This window comes from Natrix helvetica (assembly GCF_964273705.1).
Source record: "Natrix helvetica genome assembly, chromosome: 9".
Classification (NCBI taxonomy): Eukaryota; Metazoa; Chordata; class Lepidosauria; order Squamata; family Natricidae; genus Natrix; species Natrix helvetica.
In genome coordinates, this window is record NC_138560.1 from 10,935,472 (window position 1) to 10,956,930 (window position 21,459).

Consider the following 21,459-nt stretch of genomic DNA (forward strand, 5'->3'; position numbering starts at 1 on the left):
GAAACTGAATTTCAACAAGTCATTGGAACACATAAAAAGGCACGGAGAAATAAGCTGTTTGATCAGGCTTTCAATCCTGAATTGCAATAGGGGGAGAGGCTTTAAAATAAATATCCATCCATTGATCCGGCTGTTTTTCACGGGCAGTTTATTCTGCCCTGCTTAGAGTTTTTAATTGAATTTGACAATACACAATAAAAATTGACCCAATTGTCTGCAAAGGCAAGGTCAGTTTCAACGTTTTTATCTATTCCTTAGATCTCTTGTTCTTTTTTTGACTTGAATTCTGCCAGAGACGATCTCGGCAACATCTACAAGAGAACTATACTTCAAAAAAGTTTTATTTTTTTAAAAAAATCTATTAGAAGCTTGGAAGGAACAGATCAGTAGAGAAAATTATGGAAGAGGGGATGCAAGAAAGAAGCCGGAATTTTTTAAAAAAAACAATCACCAATGTTTTACATCCGGAGGTGAAACATGTTTGGGTTTACACACGGGACGATCCTATCAAGTTCAGCTTAATGTCCCGAGATGACAGCTGTGGAAAAACTAGCTTTGAAATGATGCCGGAGCAACAGCAACAAAAAAAGGAAGGGAAGGGAAGGGAAAAAAGCCCTTAAATCAGTCAAAATCAGGGGTGGGATTCAGCCAATTCAGACCGGTTCTGGTGAACTGGATGTTAATTTTAATCTGGTTCACTGAACCGGTAGTTGCAAGGACTGGTTGACCCCACCCACCCTGCCCCTCCCAGGAATCTACACATGGCCTATTTTGAATGCCAAGTAAGTGCAGAGCCCACGTGGAGGCTCTGGGAGGGAGAAAAATGGGCCTACCAGAAGCACTGGAAGTTTGGAAACAGCATCCACAGAACCTCCGGAGCCCGGGGAGGTCATTTTTGTCCTCCCGGAGGCTCAAAGAAAGCCTCCAGAGCCTGGGCAGTGCGAAAACATAACCCCCTGCCATGGTGCAGGAAGCTGTCTAGGCCACGCCCCCATGGCCACACCCACCCAGCAACCGGGCAGAGAACTGGTTGCTAATCCTACCTCTGGTCAAAATCAATATTGCTTCTGCAACTTCATTTGTCTTTAGTCACAGATACACAAACACACGAAGCGAAACTGCAAGTTGAATGAAAGGAAGGCTCCCCCAGAATTAACTCCCGGATTCCCTGATCTGTTTTTTTTTTGTTTTTTTTTTTGCTCCCTTGGACAGGATAAAACATAAGCGTGAATAGCATCAGCTGAACGAAGGGCCTCACCCGTTCTGTATTGAAGCTCGGGGATCCTTGCTGCTCCTGACACAGAGCATCAGCAGGGCAAAGAAGAAGAAGAACGAAGCTGTGGCAAAACACATGCGGTACACCGATTTGAGTCCCAGGAAGGCCTTACAGTCAACATTGATGCCGACAGGCAAACTGCTTCCTTCGCAGAATCCAGGAAGCTGGTCAAAGGAAAAAGACAGCTTTAGAAAAGCCCTCAACTTTAATGCAACAATTACTGATTATTTCCCTGCCTTTTTCTCAGCATTATTTTTAATTGAACAGGGGGGGGGAAAAACCCTATTGATACAATAATTTTTAAAGGGCAATATTATAATGTTGGCGAAATTCCCCATGTTGTGTATGGACCATATAATGGTATGTTTGGGAAGAGATTTCCATTCTAAACAGCCACTCATTCCTCGACTTAAGAGAAAATTAAAGTTAATCAAATTAACAGAAGAACTTCTTTACCCATTCATATGAGCCGGAGACTGAGAAAAGTCTCCCTCTTATGAATCCGTGAGCTAAATTGAATCCTAAATAGAGGAAACAATCTAGTTGCTGGGATTTGTTGTAACCTCATCCTCTCCCCTTTCTTTTTCTTTTTTCCTTTTCATGAAGAAAAGGATAAACTTTTTTTTTCTTTTACTGTAATCCCTTTTATCGGGATGGAGTTGGGACAACTGAACTGAGCTGAGCATTTGCTGGCCAGATGCCCTTCCTGATGCCTATGCGGAGTTCACAGCAGATATTTTCTCTTTGCGCCCTGCTAAAGAAACATCTGTCCCTGCCTAGGATTGAATTCTCAACCTTCTGAGTGTGAGACAAGCGTCTTCATCTCTAGGCCACCACACCACTCATCCTCTCCCCTTTCAATAAACCTTGTTAAAGAAATTTGGGGAAACTGTTGCTTTTGGTGGAGGTGATCACACCATCTTTCTATCTTCCACTGGCATCTTAATTTTCTGTTCAATTCCAAACTCAGGATGAAACACCTCCCTTGGGGTTTTTCCCAACCTGGAAATCTGAGCAACCAGGAAAGCTATGGGGTGATAGCGAAACATACAACCCAAACCAATCAGGAGTAGCACCCTCCACCCACTGATTTATCAATAAAAGTAGCACAAAAAGACCACCAGATAAAAGCTCTTTAAACACGGCAAGTGTGAGGTGTGGAAGGGAGACATTATGCAAACAATTTAAAGAAGAAACAGACCACAAATTGAGCTCTTTGCAAATGTTCACTCTTGTTAATTGGAAGGTTAAAGAGCCAAGAGGAAATTTGTGTATTTATTATGAGCTTTCTAAAGCCCCCAAATAATTATTAATGGCATAAGGAGAGAGCCATATGAATTAGTTTAACAAATAACATGTATACATGTATGAGGGTGGGGAGAGAAATCATTATGGTCAATTTTGGAAGTATCCCAATATAGCCACTATTCCAAAAGAGTTCTGGAAATATTTTGAGTTGCCTGGAGTTCAAAATGTTTCCAAAATATCAAAAGAGTGTTAGAACCTTCCAATAACATCAGTGGTGTAGCGTGGGAGGTGCAGGAGGGGCCGGCCGCACCGGGCGCAACATCTGGGGGGGCGCCCTGACTTGCCCCGCGCCGCCCTTTGCCGGACTGTGGCCGCCTCTTTCCGCGCCCGGCTCGGCCCGCGAACTAAGGTCCCCGGCCCCAGCCCGCCCAGGCCCGTCCTGCGCACCGCCTACCTCCTAGCGGAGTCGCCAAGACCCGCCGTGCCCCCCTCGCGGGAGCCGAAGAGCGGCGCTGTGCTCCGTCTGCCCGCCGCTGCAACGCCACCGCGTCCTCCCGCTCCGCCTGGAGTGCCCCGGGGAGCCGGCGCCTTCCCGAAGCCCCCGGTGCGCCTCCCACCCCCGCGGCACCCTTCAGTCGAGCCTTTTCCCACTGCCCTTCGAGCTCCTCCTCGGGAGGAAGGCAGGAGGCCAGCATGGAGAGCCTCACTTGACTGATGCCGACCCAGGGGCAGCTGCAGTCGGGCCGCCCTCGGGTTAGGAGGGCGCAAATTACTTGCCTTGCCCCGGGTGCTGACAATCCACCCTACGCCACTGCCGAAGCGCTCTGAATCCGTTGGCAATATCCATTTTTCTGTACAGGTTCATGGGCAGCTAACCCTAACCCTAAGTGGGTTTTCCCCCCAATGGGATTTCCCCATGTATTTTACCAGGAAACATGGATAAAGCAGGCAAGAAAAGTCTTTGGCCTCCAAAGCATACCGAAGTGCTCTGAATCCGTTGGCAATATCCATTTTTCTGTACGGGTTCATGGGGAGCTAACCCTAACCCTAAGTGGGGTTTCCCCCCAATGGGATATCCCCATGTATTTTACCAGGAAACGTGGATAAGGCAGGCAGGAAAAGTCTTTGGCCTCCTAAGCATACCGAAGTACTCTGAATCCGTTGGCAATATCCATTTTTCTGTACAGGTTCATGAGCAGCTAACCCTAACCCTAAGTGGGTTTTCCCCCCAATGGGATTTCCCCATGTATTTTACCAGGAAACGTGGATAAGGCAGGCAGGAAAAGTCTTTGACCTCCTAAGCATACCGAAGTACTCTGAATCCGTTGGCAATATCCATTTTTCTGTACGGGTTCATGGGGAGCTAACCCTAACCCTAAGTGGGTTTTTCCCCAAATGGGATGTCCCCATGTATTTTACCAGGAAACGTGGATAAGGCAGGCAGGAAAAGTCTTTGGTCTCCTAAGCATACCGAAGCACTCTGAATCCGTTGGCAATGTCCATTTTTCTGTACAGGTTCATGAGCAGCTAACCCTAACCCTAAGTGGGTTTTCCCCCCAATGGGATTTCCCCATGTATTTTACCAGGAAACGTGGATAGGGCAGGCAGGAAAAGTCTTTGGCCTCCTAAGCATACCAAAGCGCTCTGAATCCGTTGGCAATATCCATTTTTCTGTACGGGTTCATGGGGAGCTAACCCTAACCCTAAGTGGGTTTTCCCCCCAATGGAATTTCCCCATGTATTTTACCAGGAAACGTGGATAGGGCAGGCAGGAAAAGTCTTTGGCCTCCTAAGCATACCAAAGCGCTCTGAATCCGTTGGCAATATCCATTTTTCTGTACAGGTTCATGAGCAGCTAACCCTAACCCTAAGTGGGTTTTTCCCACAATGGAATTTCCCCATGTATTTTACCAGGAAACGTGGATAGGGCAGGCAGGAAAAGTCTTTGGCCTCCTAAGCATACCGAAGCACTCTGAATCCGTTGGCAATGTCCATTTTTCTGTACAGGTTCATGAGCAGCTAACCCTAACCCTAAGTGGGTTTTCCCCCCAATGGGATTTCCCCATGTATTTTACCAGGAAACGTGGATAAAGCAGGCAGGAAAAGTCTTTGGCCTCCTAAGCATACTGAAGTACTCTGAATCCGTTGGCGATGTCCATTTTTCTGTACGGGTTCATGGGGAGCTAACCCTAACCCTAAGTGGGTTTTTCCCACAATGGGATTTCCCCATGTATTTTACCAGGAAACGTGGATAGGGCAGGCAGGAAAAGTCTTTGGCCTCCTAAGCATACCGAAGTACTCTGAATCCGTTGGCAATATCCATTTTTCTGTACGGGTTCATGGGGAGCTAACCCTAACCGTAAGTGGGTTTTCCCCCAAATGGGATATCCCCATGTATTTTACCAGGAAACGTGGATAAGGCAGGCAGGAAAAGTCTTTGGCCTCCTAAGCATACCGAAGTACTCTGAATCCGTTGGCGATGTCCATTTTTCTGTACGGGTTCATGGGGAGCTAACCCTAACAATAAGTGGGTTTTTCCCACAATGGGATTTCCCCATGTATTTTACCAGGAAACGTGGATAAGGCAGGCAGGAAAAGTCTTGGGCCTCCAAAGCATACCGAAGTGCTCTGAATCCGTTGGCAATATCCATTTTTCTGTACGGGTTCATGGGGAGCTAACCCTAACCTTAAGTGGGTTTTCCCCCCAATGGGATTTCCCCATGTATTTTACCAGGAAACGTGGATAAAGCAGGCAGGAAAAGTCTTTGGCCTCCTAAGCATACCGAAGTGCTCTGAATCCGTTGGCAATGTCCATTTTTCTGTACGGGTTCATGGGGAGCTAACCCTAACCCTAAGTGGGTTTTCCCCTCAATGGGATATCCCCATGTATTTTACCAGGAAACGTGGATAAGGCAGGCAGGAAAAGTCTTTGGCCTCCTAAGCATACCGAAGTATTCTGAATCCGTTGGCGATGTCCATTTTTCTGTACGGGTTCATGGGGAGCTAACCCTAACCTTAAGTGGGTTTTTCCCACAATGGAATTTCCCCATGTATTTTACCAGGAAACGTGGATAAAGCAGGCAGGAAAAGTCTTTGGCCTCCTAAGCATACCAAAGTACTCTGAATCCGTTGGCGATATCCATTTTTCTGTACGGGTTCATGGGGAGCTAACCCTAACCCTAAGTGGGTTTTCCCCCCAATGGGATTTCCCCATGTATTTTACCAGGAAACGTGGATAAGGCAGGCAGGAAAAGTCTTTGGCCTCCTAAGCATACCGAAGTACTCTGAATCCGTTGGCAATATCCATTTTTCTGTACGGGATCATGGGGAGCTAACCCTAACCCTAAGTGGGTTTTCCCCCCAATGGGATTTCCCCATGTATTTTACCAGGAAACGTGGATAAGGCAGGCAGGAAAAGTCTTTGGCCTCCTAAGCATACCGAAGCACTCTGAATCCGTTGGCAATATCCATTTTTCTGTACGGGTTCATGGGGAGCTAACCCTAACAATAAGTGGGTTTTTCCCACAATGGGATTTCCCCATGTATTTTACCAGGAAACGTGGATAAGGCAGGCAGGAAAAGTCTTTGGCCTCCTAAGCATACCGAAGTACTCTGAATCCGTTGGCGATGTCCATTTTTCTGTATGGGTTCATGGGGAGCTAACCCTAACAATAAGTGGGTTTTTCCCACAATGGGATTTCCCCATGTATTTTACCAGGAAACGTGGATAAGGCAGGCAGGAAAAGTCTTGGGCCTCCAAAGCATACCGAAGTGCTCTGAATCCGTTGGCAATATCCATTTTTCTGTACGGGTTCATGGGGAGCTAACCCTAACCCTAAGTGGGTTTTCCCCCCAATGGGATTTCCCCATGTATTTTACCAAGAAACGTGGATAAGGCAGGCAGGAAAAGTCTTTCGCCTCCTAAGCATAATGAAGCGCTCTGAATCCGTTGGCAATATCCATTTTTCTGTACAGGTTCATGGGCAGCTAACCCTAACAATAAGTGGGTTTTCCCCCCAATGGGATTTCCCCATGTATTTTACCAGGAAACGTGGATAAGGCAGGCAGGAAAAGTCTTTGGCCTCCTAAGCATACCGAAGTACTCTGAATCCGTTGGCGATGTCCATTTTTCTGTACGGGTTCATGGGGAGCTAACCCTAACCTTAAGTGGGTTTTTCCCACAATGGAATTTCCCCATGTATTTTACCAGGAAACGTGGATAAAGCAGGCAGGAAAAGTCTTTGGCCTCCTAAGCATACCAAAGTACTCTGAATCCGTTGGCGATATCCATTTTTCTGTACGGGTTCATGGGGAGCTAACCCTAACCCTAAGTGGGTTTTCCCCCCAATGGGATTTCCCCATGTATTTTACCAGGAAACGTGGATAAGGCAGGCAGGAAAAGTCTTTGGCCTCCTAAGCATACCGAAGTACTCTGAATCCGTTGGCAATATCCATTTTTCTGTACGGGATCATGGGGAGCTAACCCTAACCCTAAGTGGGTTTTCCCCCCAATGGGATTTCCCCATGTATTTTACCAGGAAACGTGGATAAGGCAGGCAGGAAAAGTCTTTGGCCTCCTAAGCATACCGAAGCACTCTGAATCCGTTGGCAATATCCATTTTTCTGTACGGGTTCATGGGGAGCTAACCCTAACAATAAGTGGGTTTTTCCCACAATGGGATTTCCCCATGTATTTTACCAGGAAACGTGGATAAGGCAGGCATGAAAAGTCTTTGGCCTCCTAAGCATACCGAAGTACTCTGAATCCGTTGGCAATCTCCATTTTTCTGTACGGGTTCATGGGGAGCTAACCCTAACAATAAGTGGGTTTTTCCCACAATGGGATTTCCCCATGTATTTTACCAGGAAACGTGGATAAGGCAGGCAGGAAAAGTCTTGGGCCTCCAAAGCATACCGAAGTGCTCTGAATCCGTTGGCAATATCCATTTTTCTGTACGGGTTCATGGGGAGCTAACCCTAACCCTAAGTGGGTTTTCCCCCCAATGGGATTTCCCCATGTATTTTACCAAGAAACGTGGATAAGGCAGGCAGGAAAAGTCTTTGGCCTCCTAAGCATACCGAAGTATTCTGAATCCGTTGGCGATATCCATTTTTCTGTACGGGTTCATGGGGAGCTAACCCTAACAATAAGTGGGTTTTTCCCACAATGGGATTTCCCCATGTATTTTACCAGGAAACGTGGATAAGGCAGGCAGGAAAAGTCTTTGGCCTCCTAAGCATACCGAAGTACTCTGAATCCGTTGGCGATGTCCATTTTTCTGTACGGGTTCATGGGGAGCTAACCCTAACAATAAGTGGGTTTTTCCCACAATGGGATTTCCCCATGTATTTTACCAGGAAACGTGGATAAGGCAGGCAGGAAAAGTCTTTGGCCTCCTAAGCATACCGAAGTATTCTGAATCCGTTGGCGATGTCCATTTTTCTGTACGGGTTCATGGGGAGCTAACCCTAACCTTAAGCAGGTTTTTCCCACAATGGGATTTCCCCATGTATTTTACCAGGAAACGTGGATAAGGCAGGCAGGAAAAGTCTTTGGCCTCCTAAGCATACCGAAGTACTCTGAATCCGTTGGCAATGTCCATTTTTCTGTACGGGTTCATGGGGAGCTAACCCTAACCCTAAGTGGGTTTTCCCCCCAATGGGATTTCCCCATGAATTTTACCAGGAAACGTGGATAAGGCAGGCAGGAAAAGTCTTTGGCCTCCTAAGCATACCGAAGTACTCTGAATCCGTTGGCAATATCCATTTTTCTGTACGGGTTCATGGGGAGCTAACCCTAACCCTAAGTGGGTTTTCCCCCCAATGGGATTTCCCCATGTATTTTACCAGGAAACGTGGATAAGGCAGGCAGGAAAAGTCTTTGGCCTCCTAAGCATACCGAAGCGCTCTGAATCCGTTGGCAATATCCATTTTTCTGTACGGGTTCATGGGGAGCTAACCCTAACCCTAAGTGGGTTTTCCCCCCAATGGGATTTTCCCATGTATTTTACCAGGAAACGTGGATAAGGCAGGCAGGAAAAGTCTTTGGCCTCCTAAGCATACCGAAGTACTCTGAATCCGTTGGCAATGTCCATTTTTCTGTACAGGTTCATGGGCAGCTAACCCTAACCCTAAGTGGGTTTTCCCCCCAATGGGATATCCCCATGTATTTTACCAGGAAGCGTGGATAAGGCAGGCAGGAAAAGTCTTGGGCCTCCAAAGCATACCGAAGTGCTCTGAATCCGTTGGCAATATCCATTTTTCTGTACAGGTTCATGAGCAGCTAACCCTAACCCTAAGTGGTTTTTCCCCTCAATGGGATTTCCCCATGTATTTTACCAGGAAACGTGGATAAGGCAGGCAGGAAAAGTCTTGGGCCTCCAAAGCATACCGAAGTACTCTGAATCCGTTGGCAATGTCCATTTTTCTGTACAGGTTCATGAGCAGCTAACCCTAACCCTAAGTGGTTTTTCCCCTCAATGGGATTTCCCCATGTATTTTACCAGGAAACGTGGATAAGGCAGGCAGGAAAAGTCTTGGGCCTCCTAAGCATACCGAAGTACTCTGAATCCGTTGGCAATGTCCATTTTTCTGTACAGGTTCATGAGCAGCTAACCCTAACCCTAAGTGGTTTTTCCCCTCAATGGGATTTCCCCATGTATTTTACCAGGAAACGTGGATAAGGCAGGCAGGAAAAGTCTTGGGCCTTCTAAGCATACCGAAGCGCTTTGAATCCGTTGGCAATGTCCATTTTTCTGTACAGGTTTATGGGCAGCTAACCCTAACCCTAAGTGGGTTTTCCCCCCAATGGGATTTCCCCATGTATTTTACCAGGAAACGTGGATAAGGCAGGCAGGAAAAGTCTTTGGCCTCCTAAGCATACCGAAGTACTCTGAATCCGTTGGCGATGTCCATTTTTCTGTACGGGTTCATGGGGAGCTAACCCTAACAATAAGTGGGTTTTTCCCACAATGGGATTTCCCCATGTATTTTACCAGGAAACGTGGATAAGGCAGGCAGGAAAAGTCTTGGGCCTCCAAAGCATACCGAAGTGCTCTGAATCCGTTGGCAATATCCATTTTTCTGTACGGGTTCATGGGGAGCTAACCCTAACCCTAAGTGGGTTTTCCCCCCAATGGGATTTCCCCATGTATTTTACCAAGAAACGTGGATAAGGCAGGCAGGAAAAGTCTTTGGCCTCCTAAGCATACCGAAGTGCTCTGAATCCGTTGGCAATGTCCATTTTTCTGTACGGGTTCATGGGGAGCTAACCCTAACCCTAAGTGGGTTTTCCCCTCAATGGGATATCCCCATGTATTTTACCAGGAAACGTGGATAAGGCAGGCAGGAAAAGTCTTTGGCCTCCTAAGCATACCGAAGTATTCTGAATCCGTTGGCGATGTCCATTTTTCTGTACGGGTTCATGGGGAGCTAACCCTAACCTTAAGTGGGTTTTTCCCACAATGGAATTTCCCCATGTATTTTACCAGGAAACGTGGATAAAGCAGGCAGGAAAAGTCTTTGGCCTCCTAAGCATACCAAAGTACTCTGAATCCGTTGGCGATATCCATTTTTCTGTACGGGTTCATGGGGAGCTAACCCTAACCCTAAGTGGGTTTTCCCCCCAATGGGATTTCCCCATGTATTTTACCAGGAAACGTGGATAAGGCAGGCAGGAAAAGTCTTTGGCCTCCTAAGCATACCGAAGTACTCTGAATCCGTTGGCAATATCCATTTTTCTGTACGGGATCATGGGGAGCTAACCCTAACCCTAAGTGGGTTTTCCCCCCAATGGGATTTCCCCATGTATTTTACCAGGAAACGTGGATAAGGCAGGCAGGAAAAGTCTTTGGCCTCCTAAGCATACCGAAGCACTCTGAATCCGTTGGCAATATCCATTTTTCTGTACGGGTTCATGGGGAGCTAACCCTAACAATAAGTGGGTTTTTCCCACAATGGGATTTCCCCATGTATTTTACCAGGAAACGTGGATAAGGCAGGCAGGAAAAGTCTTTGGCCTCCTAAGCATACCGAAGTACTCTGAATCCGTTGGCGATGTCCATTTTTCTGTATGGGTTCATGGGGAGCTAACCCTAACAATAAGTGGGTTTTTCCCACAATGGGATTTCCCCATGTATTTTACCAGGAAACGTGGATAAGGCAGGCAGGAAAAGTCTTGGGCCTCCAAAGCATACCGAAGTGCTCTGAATCCGTTGGCAATATCCATTTTTCTGTACGGGTTCATGGGGAGCTAACCCTAACCCTAAGTGGGTTTTCCCCCCAATGGGATTTCCCCATGTATTTTACCAAGAAACGTGGATAAGGCAGGCAGGAAAAGTCTTTCGCCTCCTAAGCATAATGAAGCGCTCTGAATCCGTTGGCAATATCCATTTTTCTGTACAGGTTCATGGGCAGCTAACCCTAACAATAAGTGGGTTTTCCCCCCAATGGGATTTCCCCATGTATTTTACCAGGAAACGTGGATAAGGCAGGCAGGAAAAGTCTTTGGCCTCCTAAGCATACCGAAGTACTCTGAATCCGTTGGCGATGTCCATTTTTCTGTACGGGTTCATGGGGAGCTAACCCTAACCTTAAGTGGGTTTTTCCCACAATGGAATTTCCCCATGTATTTTACCAGGAAACGTGGATAAAGCAGGCAGGAAAAGTCTTTGGCCTCCTAAGCATACCAAAGTACTCTGAATCCGTTGGCGATATCCATTTTTCTGTACGGGTTCATGGGGAGCTAACCCTAACCCTAAGTGGGTTTTCCCCCCAATGGGATTTCCCCATGTATTTTACCAGGAAACGTGGATAAGGCAGGCAGGAAAAGTCTTTGGCCTCCTAAGCATACCGAAGTACTCTGAATCCGTTGGCAATATCCATTTTTCTGTACGGGATCATGGGGAGCTAACCCTAACCCTAAGTGGGTTTTCCCCCCAATGGGATTTCCCCATGTATTTTACCAGGAAACGTGGATAAGGCAGGCAGGAAAAGTCTTTGGCCTCCTAAGCATACCGAAGCACTCTGAATCCGTTGGCAATATCCATTTTTCTGTACGGGTTCATGGGGAGCTAACCCTAACAATAAGTGGGTTTTTCCCACAATGGGATTTCCCCATGTATTTTACCAGGAAACGTGGATAAGGCAGGCATGAAAAGTCTTTGGCCTCCTAAGCATACCGAAGTACTCTGAATCCGTTGGCAATCTCCATTTTTCTGTACGGGTTCATGGGGAGCTAACCCTAACAATAAGTGGGTTTTTCCCACAATGGGATTTCCCCATGTATTTTACCAGGAAACGTGGATAAGGCAGGCAGGAAAAGTCTTGGGCCTCCAAAGCATACCGAAGTGCTCTGAATCCGTTGGCAATATCCATTTTTCTGTACGGGTTCATGGGGAGCTAACCCTAACCCTAAGTGGGTTTTCCCCCCAATGGGATTTCCCCATGTATTTTACCAAGAAACGTGGATAAGGCAGGCAGGAAAAGTCTTTGGCCTCCTAAGCATACCGAAGTATTCTGAATCCGTTGGCGATATCCATTTTTCTGTACGGGTTCATGGGGAGCTAACCCTAACAATAAGTGGGTTTTTCCCACAATGGGATTTCCCCATGTATTTTACCAGGAAACGTGGATAAGGCAGGCAGGAAAAGTCTTTGGCCTCCTAAGCATACCGAAGTACTCTGAATCCGTTGGCGATGTCCATTTTTCTGTACGGGTTCATGGGGAGCTAACCCTAACAATAAGTGGGTTTTTCCCACAATGGGATTTCCCCATGTATTTTACCAGGAAACGTGGATAAGGCAGGCAGGAAAAGTCTTTGGCCTCCTAAGCATACCGAAGTATTCTGAATCCGTTGGCGATGTCCATTTTTCTGTACGGGTTCATGGGGAGCTAACCCTAACCTTAAGCAGGTTTTTCCCACAATGGGATTTCCCCATGTATTTTACCAGGAAACGTGGATAAGGCAGGCAGGAAAAGTCTTTGGCCTCCTAAGCATACCGAAGTACTCTGAATCCGTTGGCAATGTCCATTTTTCTGTACGGGTTCATGGGGAGCTAACCCTAACCCTAAGTGGGTTTTCCCCCCAATGGGATTTCCCCATGAATTTTACCAGGAAACGTGGATAAGGCAGGCAGGAAAAGTCTTTGGCCTCCTAAGCATACCGAAGTACTCTGAATCCGTTGGCAATATCCATTTTTCTGTACGGGTTCATGGGGAGCTAACCCTAACCCTAAGTGGGTTTTCCCCCCAATGGGATTTCCCCATGTATTTTACCAGGAAACGTGGATAAGGCAGGCAGGAAAAGTCTTTGGCCTCCTAAGCATACCGAAGCGCTCTGAATCCGTTGGCAATATCCATTTTTCTGTACGGGTTCATGGGGAGCTAACCCTAACCCTAAGTGGGTTTTCCCCCCAATGGGATTTTCCCATGTATTTTACCAGGAAACGTGGATAAGGCAGGCAGGAAAAGTCTTTGGCCTCCTAAGCATACCGAAGTACTCTGAATCCGTTGGCAATGTCCATTTTTCTGTACAGGTTCATGGGCAGCTAACCCTAACCCTAAGTGGGTTTTCCCCCCAATGGGATATCCCCATGTATTTTACCAGGAAGCGTGGATAAGGCAGGCAGGAAAAGTCTTGGGCCTCCAAAGCATACCGAAGTGCTCTGAATCCGTTGGCAATATCCATTTTTCTGTACAGGTTCATGAGCAGCTAACCCTAACCCTAAGTGGTTTTTCCCCTCAATGGGATTTCCCCATGTATTTTACCAGGAAACGTGGATAAGGCAGGCAGGAAAAGTCTTGGGCCTCCAAAGCATACCGAAGTACTCTGAATCCGTTGGCAATGTCCATTTTTCTGTACAGGTTCATGAGCAGCTAACCCTAACCCTAAGTGGTTTTTCCCCTCAATGGGATTTCCCCATGTATTTTACCAGGAAACGTGGATAAGGCAGGCAGGAAAAGTCTTGGGCCTCCTAAGCATACCGAAGTACTCTGAATCCGTTGGCAATGTCCATTTTTCTGTACAGGTTCATGAGCAGCTAACCCTAACCCTAAGTGGTTTTTCCCCTCAATGGGATTTCCCCATGTATTTTACCAGGAAACGTGGATAAGGCAGGCAGGAAAAGTCTTGGGCCTTCTAAGCATACCGAAGCGCTTTGAATCCGTTGGCAATGTCCATTTTTCTGTACAGGTTTATGGGCAGCTAACCCTAACCCTAAGTGGGTTTTCCCCCCAATGGGATTTCCCCATGTATTTTACCAGGAAACGTGGATAAGGCAGGCAGGAAAAGTCTTTGGCCTCCTAAGCATACCGAAGTACTCTGAATCCGTTGGCGATGTCCATTTTTCTGTACGGGTTCATGGGGAGCTAACCCTAACAATAAGTGGGTTTTTCCCACAATGGGATTTCCCCATGTATTTTACCAGGAAACGTGGATAAGGCAGGCAGGAAAAGTCTTGGGCCTCCAAAGCATACCGAAGTGCTCTGAATCCGTTGGCAATATCCATTTTTCTGTACGGGTTCATGGGGAGCTAACCCTAACCCTAAGTGGGTTTTCCCCCCAATGGGATTTCCCCATGTATTTTACCAAGAAACGTGGATAAGGCAGGCAGGAAAAGTCTTTGGCCTCCTAAGCATACCGAAGTATTCTGAATCCGTTGGCGATATCCATTTTTCTGTACGGGTTCATGGGGAGCTAACCCTAACAATAAGTGGGTTTTTCCCACAATGGGATTTCCCCATGTATTTTACCAGGAAACGTGGATAAGGCAGGCAGGAAAAGTCTTTGGCCTCCTAAGCATACCGAAGTACTCTGAATCCGTTGGCGATGTCCATTTTTCTGTACGGGTTCATGGGGAGCTAACCCTAACAATAAGTGGGTTTTTCCCACAATGGGATTTCCCCATGTATTTTACCAGGAAACGTGGATAAGGCAGGCAGGAAAAGTCTTTGGCCTCCTAAGCATACCGAAGTATTCTGAATCCGTTGGCGATGTCCATTTTTCTGTACGGGTTCATGGGGAGCTAACCCTAACCTTAAGCAGGTTTTTCCCACAATGGGATTTCCCCATGTATTTTACCAGGAAACGTGGATAAGGCAGGCAGGAAAAGTCTTTGGCCTCCTAAGCATACCGAAGTACTCTGAATCCGTTGGCAATGTCCATTTTTCTGTACGGGTTCATGGGGAGCTAACCCTAACCCTAAGTGGGTTTTCCCCCCAATGGGATTTCCCCATGTATTTTACCAGGAAACGTGGATAAGGCAGGCAGGAAAAGTCTTTGGCCTCCTAAGCATACCGAAGTACTCTGAATCCGTTGGCAATATCCATTTTTCTGTACGGGTTCATGGGGAGCTAACCCTAACCCTAAGTGGGTTTTCCCCCCAATGGGATTTCCCCATGTATTTTACCAGGAAACGTGGATAAGGCAGGCAGGAAAAGTCTTTGGCCTCCTAAGCATACCGAAGCGCTCTGAATCCGTTGGCAATATCCATTTTTCTGTACGGGTTCATGGGGAGCTAACCCTAACCCTAAGTGGGTTTTCCCCCCAATGGGATTTTCCCATGTATTTTACCAGGAAACGTGGATAAGGCAGGCAGGAAAAGTCTTTGGCCTCCTAAGCATACCGAAGTACTCTGAATCCGTTGGAAATGTCCATTTTTCTGTACAGGTTCATGGGCAGCTAACCCTAACCCTAAGTGGGTTTTCCCCCCAATGGGATATCCCCATGTATTTTACCAGGAAACGTGGATAAGGCAGGCAGGAAAAGTCTTGGGCCTCCTAAGCATACCGAAGTACTCTGAATCCGTTGGCAATGTCCATTTTTCTGTACAGGTTCATGAGCAGCTAACCCTAACCCTAAGTGGTTTTTCCCCTCAATGGGATTTCCCCATGTATTTTACCAGGAAACGTGGATAAGGCAGGCAGGAAAAGTCTTGGGCCTTCTAAGCATACCGAAGCGCTTTGAATCCGTTGGCAATGTCCATTTTTCTGTACAGGTTTATGGGCAGCTAACCCTAACCCTAAGTGGGTTTTCCCCCCAATGGGATTTCCCCATGTATTTTACCAGGAAACGTGGATAAGGCAGGCAGGAAAAGTCTTTGGCCTCCTAAGCATACCGAAGCGCAGTGGCGTAGTGTGGGGGGTGCAGGGGGGGCCGGCCGCACCGGGCGCAACATCTGGGGGGGGGCCCTGACTCGCCCCGCGCCGCCCTTTGCCGGACTGTGGCCGCCTCTTTCCGCGCCCGGCTCGGCCCGCGAACTAAGGTCCCCGTCCCCGGCCCGCCCAGGCCCCTCCTGCGCACTGCCTACCTCCCAGCGGAGTCGCCAAGACCCGCCGCGCCCCCCTCGCGGGAGCCAAAGAGCGGCGCTGTGCTCCGTCTGCCCGCCGCTGCAACACCACCGCGTCCTCCCGCTCCGCCTGGAGTGCCCCGGGGAGCCGGCGCCTTCCCGAAGCCCCCGGTGCGCCTTCCACCCCCGCGGCACCTGCTTCCCTTCAGTCGAGCCTTTTCCCGCTGCCCTTCGAGCTCCTCCTCGGGAGGAAGGCAGGAGGCCAGCATGGAGAGCCTCACTTGACTGATGCCGACCCAGGGGCAGCTGCAGTCGGGCCGCCCTCGGGTTAGGAGGGCGCAAATTACTTGCCTTGCCCCGGGTGCTGACAATCCACGCTACGCCACTGAATAACATTAGACCAATCCCTCTCAAACTTGTAACAAAGTCTGCTACAAAGTCGAAATGTCTCACACACCCCTAACAATTACGATAGTTGCAAAATTTACTTGTCAGGGTTCCAAGTAATAGACCCATAGCAAGCAAAAACTCTGAAGCAAGTAGATTCCTCAAAGAATAGCTTTATTGGATATATCATACTGGCAAAGATCTGGTGAAAACCCTGAAGGTTCCCGCGGTTTTCACCTAATGAAAAAGCTTTTCATTTTCTCAAAACTATCAGTCACATGGTCCAATCATGGCTCCGTCTGGTTGCCTGGTGACATCACTCCTCCTTCCTCTGACCAGGTGTGAGAATGCCCTTGGTTCCCAAGAGAAAGCACCATATTTTTCGGAGTATAAGACGCACCGGAGTATAACACGCACCTTAGTTTTTGGGGAGGAAAATGGGGGGGGGATTCTGCCTACCAGGTATTCATCTGGCTAGCGTCCTTAGTCTGGCCAGCTTCAACACATAAGTTTGCTGGTTTTGAGCACGTGTGTGCTTTTCATCCCCTGGTTGGGGATAAAAAACAGCTTCTAAAGCACAGCTGATCGTCAAGAGTGAAGCAATGAGAAAAGCAGGAGAAGCCCGGAAGATGCTTCACTCATTAGCGCCTCATTAGGGCTGAAAAACAGCTTCTAAAGCACACCTGATAATCGGAGGGAGCAGCAATGAGAAAAGGAGGCAAAGTATGGAAGATCGCTAGCGCCTCATTAGGGCTGGAAAAAAAAGCTTTGGAAAAGCTACATTCAGAGTGTAAGACGCACCCAAATTTTAGCCTCTTATCCTCCGAAAAATACAGTATTTTATTTTGGCTACAAAGTCCTAACTATCTCAAATCCCGGCTCCCTATCCCTCAGCTCCAGTTCAGTGACAACACTGAAAGCTCCAAGATGGCTTCCGTCAGGTCACCTTTAGAGTTGACATTACTTACAGTACTATCAGCTCACCTGAGATTCTGAAGCACCTTCGGCCTCGTTTCAAAACCCCGGGGGAATCCCCGCTCCGTGTGTTACTCACCTTGTGCAGTTTTTCTTCGACTCCTGGAATTATCATGATGATGGACACTAATGTCCCCAGGAAGAGAAACAAGGTGAAGCTGAGGCGTGTTACAGTTGAATTCTTGGTAGAGGGACAACAGCCACACAAGAGGCAAGAAGCTGAGCCACAGAGACAAGACGCCTGTTGAGAGGAAGAGGCAGCAGCCGTGTCAGAAAGCCAAGAATATTTTCTCCTTATAAGATCACGTGCATTTATTTTAGGAATCCCGATGAACAGGGGCAATATCAGGATTTCCTATTAATATTTAAAGCTCTGTGGCGATTTTCAATTATTTCTTAAAATGATACGAAGTTGTACATATTCATGGTTTCATCAATGAAAATGAATGTTAAACTTTATGACAACCATACATTTTCTTTACCAGATCTTTTCATTTTTTTACTATGTACTTTTTCTTTTCTTTTTTTTTTCTTTTCCTTGTATGTGGTCATTTATTTTGTTTCTTGAATGTTTTAAAACAAGCTTTAAAACAGATATGTGGTCACGAAAAATAAATAATTTTGCAAAGGGACTCCACACGGAAATTGTTAACAGTTTTTGTTTCTAGGACAACAAACGACCCAAAACTATCATTAAGGAATAAACATTACTATAAATAAAAAATGCCTAGAATATAATTTAGAAACAAAAATCTGTTCTCTTTCCCAGTTGGTCATAATGTCCCCCTGCAGATAAGGGGAAAAAAATCAAGGGAAAAGTCCAGCTAGGCAAGTTTCTGGAATGGTCTTTGCATGACTCATCCATCAACATCTTCGGGCATCTTGATCCTATCTGCTCTTCATGAGATTATGAGCGTGTAGACTTGTTTCACGCACCACTTTAAACCACACAAGCAATCCTTGGCTTACGACCACAGCTAGTCCCAGAACGTCTGTTGCTAAGCAATGTCATTATTTATCCAACGTCCAAGTGTACAATCTTTTTTTCCCTGTGGTCATTAAACAAATCCAGCTTCGCTCCTCCATTTTGCTTGTTGGAAGCAAATGGGAAGCTCACAAATGATTATCACATGATCCCAGGACTACGCAATAGTCACAAACACAGGCTGCTTGCCAAGTGTCCAAATTATGATTATGTGACCATGGGGATGCCGGGATGATAACAAGTGCAAGGATTGGTTGTAAGCCAATTCCCCCCCCCAATACCATCATAATTTTAGTCATTAAGTGAATCGTCAGACACAAGTAACTCAAACCACCAAAATCATTCCATGAATAGACCCAGGTATTATTGCTGGTCACCTGTATTGCAAGAATCTCACCAGACGGCCCATCTTCTCTTGGGAAACAGCAGGTGGAGACAATTCCTCCCCTAAATCGGGTCCAAGCTGAAATGTCTTTTTATTCCCCTTAGAAAGTCCCCTTCTCCTTCAGCCAGTTATTCCAAAACACAAATAGTCATTAAGTCGATGACTTAATGTACTTTAACTTACGTTGGAGAGAGCTGGCTGAGTCAAGGTGAGGAGTCAAGCAGGGGATTAGCCTGGAATCTTTACGTAAGCATAGAAAGGCTAAATCCAACCACCCCTTGAATGCAGCTGGACCTTATCTAGTCTGGCCCAATACAAACCATCTATCTGTGAAACATCCAGTGAAAAATAGTTCATTGAACTTTTCATGCACGGAACTGGTTGTTCATGCCTGATGACTATGACTTACTGAAAGAATGGGTTCACAATAATTATAAGAACAGCCTATGGTTCGTAACCCGCAATGGTTGGCCTGATTTTGTGTATTATGCTAAAACCAATCCAACCTACATTGCTTTGCGCAGCTTGCTTTCCAAAGCAAGAGTCTACAAGTGCAACTTTCTCTCTACATACTGTACTTCCAGATGTATTTCCTCACTACTCGTACCCATTTCCCCCACCTGCATGCTCATCAGATGAGCTAAACTACCATTTATATAAAAGCTCTCTCAGAGCAGGGGTCCCCAAACTCCAGAGCTGGCTGAATTCTCCAGAGCTGGCTTAAAGTTGCCAAGTTTGAAGACCTCTGCTCTAGAGCAAGACATTACTGGAACTCAGCAGTTGGGGTAGGTCTCGGGCTAAAGAAGGCAGATGCAGTAACTGCACACCGAATTCACTGAATGACATTCGTCATGAAACCAAAATGGCAGCATCCATGCTCAGGTGGAAAGTCTTGGTTGAAGGGCAATGCCAACTTCACACGCCTGTTGGCCTCTGCCCAAACCTTGCAGTAGGCAAACCTGCTCAGAAATGACTTGGTATTCGATTGTCTTCTTCATGCATTGGGAGCCAATATGAACTTGAATGGCACCTTTGAGGATGTAGGCTGATGCCTACAGAGGTGTGTAACAATCACAGGATCACTGCCACTTGTACGAGTGAGACTGATGAAGGGGGCCACAAGGTCCGTCTGGGGAGCCCCACTTGGCTCTTTTGCATACATTCAATGCAGGAATTGTTTCACTGGCATCAAAAGTACATGGAGTGCCAGAGAATGCATACATAGCCATGTTCTCTAGATAAGTCAGGTTAAACAGTAACTCCACAGGATAAGTCACATAACAGTAGACATCTCTGTGGTCTTGTGGCCGGCATGACTAAACACTGAAGGCACACGGAACGCTGTTACCTTCCCACCAAAGTTGGTTCCTATTTTTCTACTTGCATTTTTACATGCTTTTGAACTGCTAGGTTGGCAGAAGCTGGGACAAGTATTGGGAGCTCACTCTGTTACGCAGCGTAGGGATTCGAACTGCTGAACTGCCGATCTTTCTGATCGACAAGCTCAGCGTCTTAGCCACTGAGCCACTTCATAGCTTTATTTCATAGCTACTTAACAGCAAATTGTTTTTGTCTCGGTGTTCCCAAGAATTAGGAACAATGTGTTTCCTTTCCTGAAGTTTCCATACAGTACGTCTAGAAAATACTAATAGGCACGCAACAATATCCTTATCTTCCCTTTCCTTTTTACAAACTCTTTCAATGCAACTGTCTTATTCATAATTTAGTGTATTTCTTAATACAGGAAAACAGACAACATCCTGATTGATTCAAGCAGTAACCCCATCCACAGTAACCATTTATAGAAACTTTTACAGTTTCTTGCATTTCCTAACTGCTGCCGCATTACACATCACAGTTTTTATGCAACACACCAGACTTTCAAATCGCCCGACACAGTTGTCCAATGCTAACACATATTCTGAGCGAGTTTGTGTAGTGGTTAAGGCATCAGGCTACAAACCAGCAGACCATGAATTATAGTCCTGCTTTAGACACAACATCTATCTTGGTCTAGTCATTCTCGCAGCCCTAGGAAGGAGACAACGGCAAACTACTGCTGAAAATCTTGCCAAAAAAACTGGAGGGTTTTTGTCCAGTTGTCAGGAGTTAAGATTGTCTAAAAGGCATACACACACAAAAATAAATCCTAAGAACTTTTCACAAAGCCTTTACCCTCCATTGGTTTTAATAGGAGGGCATAAAATAGTCTCCTCCCACTTCATGGAGACTTACTGCTTCGTTTTGGAGCCATAGAATGAAAGGTTTGAATTCCTTCGCTTCCAACAGGATTCAGGAAAAGGTTCCACTCTCAACTACTGAAACGTTCTCTCAACTCAACCTACCTCACAAGATTGTTGTGGAGAAAAGATCTGGAAGAACAAGTGCGATATAAACTGTCTGCTCTTTTTTTAAAAAAAATGCGGAGTATAAATTTAAAAACTAAGTGGACGTAACATCAATACTATTTCAACAATTGGCAAACATGAATCTTGCTAATAAGCAACTGTCACTGTAATTATTATCAATCACAGCCTCACTCATGTGTATACAAATAACATGCCACTCAGAGAGATTCTATCTCATTAAGTTTTAATAGTCAGATTCGTGGCAACAGCTCTGCTTTCTTTAAAACGGCTTCTGCTGAAAGCTTTGGAATATGCACCAATTAAATCTTTTTAAAAGTTTAATGCCAACAGCTCATTTACTCAGAGGTCCATCCCACTGACTGCAATTTGGTTCACTCCCAGATGACTTTCTGTGAAGTCATATACCCTAAGTGTGTCCGGCCACCTCCTTATAACATGGAGTGTTGCCTCACAGCCATCTTCCCAATTCGCCTCTCAGTTATGGCTTCCAGGGCACAGACAACACCCTGCAAAAAAATCTTCCAGCAACATCACTGCAAAGATTACTG

The 21,459-nt window shown here is 46.4% G+C and overlaps 1 protein-coding gene across 1 annotated transcript in view; it reads right to left on the bottom strand.

Annotated features, from left to right (window-relative positions):
- SERINC2 (serine incorporator 2) overlaps positions 1 to 21,459 on the bottom strand; it is a 45,117-nt gene that overhangs the window by 20,324 nt on the left and 3,334 nt on the right. The window contains exons 2-3 of the mRNA XM_081961752.1: positions 17,252 to 17,413; positions 1,259 to 1,440 (exon numbers count right to left, since the gene is read on the bottom strand). Of these exons, the coding sequence (XP_081817878.1) occupies positions 1,259 to 1,440; positions 17,252 to 17,413 (344 nt within the window). The remainder of the gene's footprint in view (positions 1 to 1,258; positions 1,441 to 17,251; positions 17,414 to 21,459) is intronic.